Source organism: Vanellus vanellus (genome assembly GCF_965231255.1).
Source record: "Vanellus vanellus genome assembly, contig: HAP1_SCAFFOLD_1750, whole genome shotgun sequence".
In the NCBI taxonomy this organism is placed as follows: Eukaryota; Metazoa; Chordata; class Aves; order Charadriiformes; family Charadriidae; genus Vanellus; species Vanellus vanellus.
In genome coordinates, this window is record NW_028127585.1 from 1 (window position 1) to 9,252 (window position 9,252).

The following is a 9,252-nucleotide window of genomic DNA, read 5'->3' on the forward strand; positions in this document are numbered from 1 at the left end:
CCAAGTCCTTCTTGGCAGGGCTGCTCTCAATCCCTTCATCCCCCAGCTTGTATTGATACTGGGGGTTGCCCTGACCCAGGTACAGGACCTTGCACTTGGCCTTATTGTTGAACATGATGAGGTTCACATGGGCCCACTTCTTGAGCTTGTCCAGGTCCCTCTGAATAACATCTTGTCCCTCAGGCATGTCAGTCACAGGCATGTCAACCAATTTGGTGTCATCTGCAAACTTGCAGAGGCTACACTTGATCCCACTGTGTGTCATTAATGGAGATACTAAACAGTTCTGGTTGCAATACAGACTGCTGAGGGACACCACTCCACTGATCTCCATCTGGACATTGAGCCATTGACCACTAACCTCTGGATGTGACCATCCAACCAAATCCTCATCCACCAAACAGTCCACCTATCAAATCCGTATCTCTTCAGTTTAGGGAGATTTCCAGTGAAGACTGAGGCAAAAAAGTTGTTGAGTAACTCAGCCTTCTCATCTGTTGTTATGAGTTGTGTTCATTGGGGGAGTATACTTGACCATCCTTTTCTGATTGACAAGCCTATAGAAGCACTGTTTATTATTCTTTGTTTCTTGCCAAGTTCAGCTCTAGCTGTGCCTTGGCTTTCCTGACCCAATCCCTACACGACTGGGCAATGTCCCTATACTCATCCCAGGATACTGGTCCCTGCTTCCACTGCCTGTGTGTTTCCTTCTTGCCCATTAGTTTGACCAGCAGGACTTGACTTGGCCGTGCTGCTCTTTTGCCTTCCTTTTGTGGCTTCTTATGCATGTTCCTGCCCTCTATGGTAGCTATCCTTAAAGCATATATAATATATCTACTTATATATGCACATAAATAAAAAAATCAGTATTTGTGTAGAACTGCTGTTCTGCAATCACTAAAGCTGAATTGGAAGATGTATGGTGTTATTTCTTTGTACGCCTTGACAGCTGCTTTTTTTTTTTTTCAAAACTTGTTTGATCACTTCTCTTAATACTTTTGTATTTGTGACATGCAGCATTTTAGGAAGTCTATTACAGTTTTACTTTCTATATTCCAGTTGTCCAGTTTGTTGTATAACTTGAATATTTGCCTCCAAGTGTCTTTCAGTTGATCTATTTGAGAAATGGAGGACAGTCATCTCCTATTCTACAGGCTCCTCATGATTTTAAAGATCTGTCACACTGCTTTCTCTGATGTCTTTTGTTTGAAATTAGCTGTTATTCCTCAGACTAAATAATCTTTTTATTCTGTACATGTCCCTTCTCTTGTGAACAGAAGGATGAAAGAAACCCAAGTTGTACATAATTAGCCTTATGAGTACAGCAGGGTTCTGTGCATCATGACCTGTTCAGTTGCTTTTGTGTTAATGTCTCTAGCATTCTGACTGCTCTTCTGAGTGATGATAACTAATTTAGAGCCTATCCACTGCATAGTCAAGGTTGGGTTTACCCATATGTTATTGTGCAGTTACTGACACTTTTATTTACCACTTCATTTTCCAGTCACTTAATGTAGTATATTTTTGCAAATGTCCTGTAAGACTTAGTCTTAAGTGTTTTGTCTTCTCTAGTTTGGACTGTTTTTGAAAAGCATAAATCCTGGCAGAAGTTGCTGTAAGATGATTCTCTGCTTTTGTGAAAATGATTTATTCTTAGTCCTTGTTTTGTGTCTTAACTGAGACAGCCTCTTCTTATCCCAAAACAACTCACCTCTTTCCTTTGAGTCTTTAAAGGAATCTAATCAGAAACTTCTGCATATGTGGGTGGTCTTATTGATGTGACTTCTTCATTTACGTGTCCCCAGAATTCTGTGTGGGTGTCAGACAAGCCTGTGGGTATGACTTAGCAGGATAGAGTTAAAAAAAAAAAAAAAAAAAAAAAAAAAAACAAACAAAAAAACCCAAAAAAAACTACTAAAAAGCAACCAGAAACTACTCACCTGCATTATTTTAGGGGATTATTTATTACAATGTGTGGTAAACCTTGGCATATTGCATTGACTGAATATGACATTACTTAATAATGGATAGGTAGCACTAAAAATGATGTGACACCATTCTTTGAGCAGTAGAACTTGGTAGCAGATGAAAATTAGTTTTTCAGAGATTGAGTGGGGGAAGCAGAAACTTCTGGATGAAAAAACCTTCAATCCTAAAATGAACCTGTTAGTTTTGTTCTCAAGTTTAAAGTAATGAAAAGATAGCAGTGAATAAATACTACCTCAATATTTTGTGTTCACTGTATCCCTTGCAGTTGTGATAGTCTCCGTAGGTACCTGTAATGAGGAAAATGGTATTAAGTTGGAGCTGTTGGTTTTTTCTTTGTTTCCTCTCCAGTTGCCAAATAGACTGGAAAAAAGGAAAGAATGTTACTTTGAAAACCATTAAGAAGAAGCAGAAACATAAGGGTCGCGGAACAGTTAGAACAGTGACAAAAACTATTTCCAATGACTCTTTCTTCAACTTTTTTAGTCCTCCTGAAGGTAAACTTAACATTAGTTTATCTGCATTAACTTTAAATGTAATATATACTTCACTCACTTGTTTCTTCTTCTTTCTGCAGTTCCTGAAAGTGGAGACCTGGTAAGTTGGCTTATTTAAAATAAGGGGGTGGAGGGAAAACACCAATAGAAGACTTCATGCTGTTATGTACAAAGTTTTTGAAATTGGGAATTTGTTAAACAGCTTCAGCTTTAACTGTTTCTGTATTTAACTGAGAATACTTATGACGAAGAGTATGTATTTGCATTTTCTTTATTAGAAGGAGTATTTGTGGAATTGGATGGTAGAGTTCAGTTTAGTAAACTTTAACAGGTTATCCTTCCTGAAAGCTACCTTGTGAATTTTTAGATTGTGCAAACGTAGTGATCTTTTTTATTAGCCTTTGGTCTAATGGGTGGTGTAAGTCTCTCCCTTTGGGCACCGTTTGGATGATCTATAATGGCTGCATGTATCTGGTTTGTATTTTAGGCTGTTAAAGAATTCTTAAGCTATTAACTCTTGGAGAAAGTAATAAAACAAAAATAGAAAACTGCAAGGGCCCACTCTTGTGTGTGCTTGCTAGTAGAAAACTCTGTGGCCCTAAGCCATGTTTTTGTAAGGAGGAAAACTACCAAAACCACTTAACAGTGCTGAATACATCATGAAACTCACATGAGAAATCTGATTAAAGCCTCCAGAAGCATGCTGTTAGAATTGCAGTTGGTGTGGACACTAAAAGCTGTACATTCATAATGTTAAAATCAAAAAATCCAGCTTTTTGACTTGAAGATATCTCAAATGGGAGACAGCGGAACACTTGGTGTGTAAACAAAAGGAGTAAAAACCTAGGACTGGATTGGAGAATGCTTTTAGGTGTTCAGGTGCTTCACAATAGCTTGCTTAATGGGAATCATGGAGGTGATGCACTGTAGGAATCACAAGTAGCTTGTAAAATTTTTAATTAGATAGGCTCAGCTGGCTAGTGTTTACTTCTTAAAGGTGTTGTGCATACAAACTGAGTCTATGGGAAGTATTAAACAAATTTTCTACTTAAAAGCAAGTTGAAGGTAGGAAAAAAAATAGAACTTAAACTCCAGAATTTTGTACAATTAAGCTTACTGAAGAGGCAACCCCCCACTGCATAATGCAGGTAGGCTGTTTCAAGTAACAATAACTCCACAATTTCAATTCTATAAAGCAAGTCCTGAAGCAAAAAAAAAAAAAAAAAGTCAGCACATGGGATTTGTATAAATCTGACAAATCAAAAACTGTGCAACTTGTGTTTTTGTGTAAAAAGTAGTTATCAGCTTATGGTTTAGGAAATAATGTTGTTTTATGCAGGATGATGATGCTGAGGCAATCCTTGCTGCAGACTTTGAAATAGGTCATTTCTTGCGTGAACGTATAGTTCCCCGATCAGTATTGTACTTCACAGGAGAAGCTATTGAAGATGATGATGATGATGTAAGTATAATGTTCTTTTAAAATGCAAAAAACTTTGAAATAAAGTTGCTTAAAGACTTTGGGTAATTTCTGACTTTTATAAAGTTGATATCCTTAGAATGGGATGTAGCAACATTAGTTTCAGCTGAGCTTCCTAGAGTGTTCAGTAAAGAGCAGCACGATGGTATTTCATCTTTGAAGTAGTGACTTCAGAGTTTTGTGGCAGAAGTGATGGTACAAGCTGAACACTAAGAGGATGCCTGAGTTGAATTTTGTGTGTAAGACATTCCTGCAGTGGGGCACCCAGTACTTCTGTAGAAGTATAATGAGCTGCCAGAGAACAAATTCTATTTCGGTGCTTGGACTGTTCTTTGTGCATACAGTGATACTGGGCTACCAAGTTCCTTTAAAATTCAAGCCTGATCCTTTCAGGAGGGCACTCCTCTTAAAAAAATGATAGATAAGCACATTCAAAGCATGCCAAAATACTCAAAGCAAGCTCTGCAAAAGCTTGAATTAAGTGCTTTAAAGGAGCTAAGCTTGAAAAACAAACCACAAAACCCCAGAACTTATATGGATAAAATTTGCTTGCCTCTGCACCAACAAGGATGGTTTGATTTGTCCAAGTCCTGTCTTGAAATTTGTTTTTATAATGTAAAATGGTAACCCGTAGCCTCAGGGAGGTGGAAGAGTGAAGTGACTGACTGTACAGGTTTCCTTAGGCTTTGAGACGCCCTGCTGGCCAGAAGTGTTATCACAGTCTAATAAGCTCTTCCAGTGTTGGATGTAAGGAGCTTAAGGTCGACAGTTTTCTCTGCCAGAGCATGGCTTAAGATGTTGAACGTTGTTCATGCTGATGCATAAAGCATTTTTAAATCTGTCAGGCTTAGGAAGCTCTCTTAGAGCACAATCCTGTGTGGTCTCTAGCATCTATTTGAGTTATCTGGCTGTGCTTGAACCATTTATGTCTGTATTTATGACGCTATCAAAAACATTTATTTTCTTTTCTAGTATGACGAAGAAGGTGAAGAGGCAGATGATGAGGTAAGCTGACAGATGGCCTTGATTTAAGTCGTTTCCCTTTAGTTTATCTGCAATCAGAGTTCCTTTAGTTTTTTAATGCTCTGGACACTAAGTTTAAGTATTTATGAATGGAAGATACAACACATTGTTTTGCAGATCTGGGGTGGATATTAAAAAAAAAAAAAGGCAAAACAAAAAAAATCAAATGAAGACAACCCTAAGGTGTCTTACAAATAAGGTTGTGACTGATGTCAAAAGATATGCTTTGTGGAGGGTAAGCTAATACCATATGCATAACTTAGTGGCAATTAGTGTATTTAAGAGTAGAATTTAATCTGAATTTTCTTGAAAATGGCTCAGGAAGCTGAATGTGGGTAAGCTAGAGAAATATAAACAAGTGTTTTCTTTCAGGAGGGGGAAGAAGAAGCAGATGAAGAAAATGATCCTGAGTATGACCCAAAAGTAAGGAATTAAAAAGAATGTTTGAAGCTTGCATGTGCATACACGCACTTAAAATTTTATATTGGTTAAATCTTGATTTTTATTTTAAGTATTTAATCAAAGGTTGGTTGCTAATGGTGAGTATGTTTTGGCTGAGACTGTTTCAGTCCCAGTTCTGACAGACTAATATTGGTAGAGCAACTATTTTAAAGTTCTTTCTCCAAGAACCGTTTTGTAAAAGTAACTTTTGGCTTTGAGCACTGAAATTAGTATGGCTTGGGTTTCTATAAACTTGTCTTGCAGCAAGTTGCTGCTAATGATGAAAATGTTCTGTAGTGGTTGTAAGGGCACGAAGAGAACTGTGTAATCCAGGTTCAGGTTTTGGGAATTTATCACAAGCTGAATACAATTTGTCACACAGCAGAGTACGAAACAGTTTTTTTCAGGGTAGATAATAGCAAGTCTTTTATTGCTTGAGATAGCAGAAGTCAAGGTTCAGGAATGCATCTACAGCCAAGTGCTAAAATGTGAACAACCAAGAGCAACTGGCAGCTTCCTTATTCCATGGGAAGGGCAGATGACTAGCCAGGCTCAGTTTGCTGGAAAAATGGTTCTGAGCCACTGAGTGCTTTTTCCTGGCTGAGGGAAAGGCACATTTGGCCACCTGAAAGTTTCTGGTGGTGGTAGGGGAAAGTTGCAGTCATGAAAATGAAGCCTGTGTGAACTGAAAATGTCTGCTGCAAAATGTGTTTGCAATTTCCAATGAGGAGGCAGCATATTTTTCAACAGGAATGGCTTGAGCTACAATCAAAGTACTATTGAAGGAATTACATAATCCTAGCATTGTACCTAGAAGGGTGCAGGGTATAGAACTGTTAATGGAAATGTACAACCTGTTGGTGATGTTTTCATCTGATATAGTGTATTCAAATTACTTCCTATTCAATAAAGCTTTGGAATCAAACAGCTGCAAGATGGGCCTATTTCTACCACTTCAGATTGCTTTTCGAGGCTAAACAGAACTGAGACAGGGCAAGACGGTATGCTCAGTTTCAGAACTGCCAGAGGCCTAGAGGCAGTAGTGGTACTATAGTGTATTGACACAAGAATAAATAGTTGTCAGCTGATCTCAGGCTGAGAGCCAGGTGAATTTCTTAAAGCACTGTGGTCATAGAATAGCTATCCAGACCAAGGTAATGGAGTAAAACTTACAACTGAACTCTGCCCCCAAAAAGCCTTTTCCTTAAATTCCCATGTTACTGTGAGATATTGTTGGTTGTCTGTTTCAATATAACACAAGAAATTTTTCACGCTGGAATTTTCTAACAACTGGGATTTATTGCAAAAGATGATTGTTTCCAGAGCGTTAAGAACATACCGTGATTTGGTGTTTCACTGCACTGCTCTACAGTGGGTTCCAGAGTAAGGCCGTGCCCTTGTTACTGACCACAAGAAGTTTCTTTTGCCCCAAACTGTGTAGAAGGCCTCAATGCTTCTTCTGAGCCGGGTTGTTTGCAACTATGCATAACTCTCCTCTTCCTTTTTCCGGTTTTGGTGTCTTTCAGAGTATCCCACCACACTAGTTCTGAACAGATTTTTGTAAACATGTATATATTTATGTATGTTTTGCATATACCTATACCCTAACAAAGCCAGAATAAATGCATTGTGGACGTTGCTACACTCAAAGGCAGCGGTGCTGCTAATACTAGGCGGTTAGCTTGAAGGAAAAGATGAAAGAAGAACCTGAATACTGGAACTTAAGAAAGTATGCTTAGCAATATTAGTAGCTCTTTTAAAACACGGATATCTATAAACTGATATTTCCTTTTTTTCCTCAACAGAAGGATCAAAACCCAGCAGAATGCAAGCAGCAGTGAAGCAGTGTGTATGTGGCCTTGAGGATTACCTGCACTGTAATAGCCTAAACACAACTATTAGTTACTTACAGCCTTATGTTTTGTATCTTGGTAGAATTAAGTAACCAATTTGTTAAAAAAAAGAAATCAAACACATAAGAACCAGTTTAAAATGTAGGTTCAATCTACCTAGCATTTTAACAGTATAATTTTCTGCCAATATGTAGAATGCAGTAAATCCCTTAAAGCATGAATGTTAATTCATTGCTACATAGTTTGGTTCTTGTGAAGTCTTTGTCATGTAGCTATTAGACTGCAGCTGTGAAGATTATCAGAACTGTTAACTGAGACCAATATTTGTTTAGAGAAAACTCTCTCCTGAAGAACCAACCAAAGTATTTTTCAGCCCAGTAGTCTGAACGGGTTTAAGTCTGCTTGCACTAGCTGTGCCTTCATTACTTTGTTATAGAAATGGCAGTGACTTGTACTAACTAGGAGATGATGATGCATTTTGAATTTGACTACTTGAGAAGACTAGTATAACTTGTTTAATTTCCAACGAGACCACATTAAACATTCATAACTGTCAGCTTGTTTATGCTATGGGTTTTGTATTTTATGTGACATAGTGATCTACAAAAGAAACCTAGTCATCATATTAAGGTTATTGTTTACCACTGGGGTGTGAATAAAACCTAGTATTTTCAGAAGCTAGTCTTGTTTTATTATGATGTGTGTATTTGCATGTGTAAATTGGTAAGGCATATCTTTCATGCTGCAGTTCACTTTTTACTAGATACAAAAGTTGAGAGTTACTGAAAAATTAATTATATAGCATTTTAAAAACAAACACGATAGTTTGGAAAGTTTGATCCATACTTTCCACTTGCAGTGTGATACTTGTGAATCTGAGCTAGATGTTTTGGTGATTGGTCAACACTGCCATTTTGGAGAAGACAAGTTTTTAGAAGTGGGTCTAGATCTGATAAAGGACTTCAATGTTGCTGTGCCTAACTCTAAGGCATTGGTTACTAGTATGACATCTGGAGCCAAGAAAAGTGCCTTGGATTCCCAGTCTGTTGTTAGGTTACCCTGAACAAAATCTGCCCTGCAGCCTAAGGGAGCGCTAGAACACTTAATTGTAATCTGGTTTGTACTCATGGTATGAAGCATCTACAGAGGAGGAAACAAACCCCAGGGAATTCCCCTCTCCTCACCTAATGTTCCATTTGCTGCACTTACGCTTGTGTGTTATGGTTCATACTTTGTCCATATCGGATGTTCGTTGTCAGTTCACACATACAGGCCAGAAGGTCTTTCTAATACTAACCTCACCTCTAGCCTAGCAGTGGAGGTGCTCTTCAGATGTGGATTTGAATGCACTCAGCTTGAAGAGACTATGAACTGGTGTGTTCCATTTGAGTTTATTTCAGAGAGTGCAGTCAGTTAAAGAGACTTAGCTGAAAAGTAAAATTACTGAGAAGAAAATTGGTTTTGTTCTACCTCAAAGCAGGACACCCAGTCAGTTAGATGCTACTGGACTCTTTGCAGTCTTGTCCACATAACTATAGAAGTTCTGATCTAAGCAAGTACCTAGCTAACTTTTTGAGGGATGGGAAGGTCCTTGTAGGGTTGGAAAGAAGCGTCCAGCCAGCAGTAGCTACTGGTTTGTTTTGTTTTTTCTTGCCACTGATGCACCGAGTTAGCCATAAAGGGTTAAAGCTTTGAAAAGAGCAAGGCAAGCAGGAGGCAACAGCCATGAGAGGATGAGGCTGGTGGAAGAGTTTCTCTAGCATGTCTCTTGCTTGGAGGGTAAGTAATACAGAATGAAGCTTATTGCAAATGGCCATCTGAATCCTCACAACCCCCCCCCCCACCGAGGAAGAAGGTCTAGTGTGCTCTGACTAAACTGTTTTGGTTTGGTTTTGTGTTGTGGTTTTTTGTCTTTTTTTTTTTGTTTTTTTTTAATCCTTGAAGGCTTAAATAGCACACTGTTTCGTTTCAG

General features: G+C 38.3%; 1 protein-coding gene across 1 annotated transcript; it reads left to right on the forward strand.

Annotated features, from left to right (window-relative positions):
* Positions 1-2,337: 2,337 nt before the first annotated feature.
* LOC309685182 (nucleosome assembly protein 1-like 1) lies at positions 2,338-7,957 on the forward strand (the record flags this gene model as incomplete). Its single annotated transcript, XM_082500993.1, has 6 exons — positions 2,338-2,483; positions 2,564-2,583; positions 3,823-3,945; positions 4,936-4,968; positions 5,359-5,409; positions 7,233-7,957. Coding segments are annotated over 6 exons (409 nt in total), but the record flags the coding sequence as incomplete, so codon positions are not given.
* Positions 7,958-9,252: the final 1,295 nt, after the last annotated feature.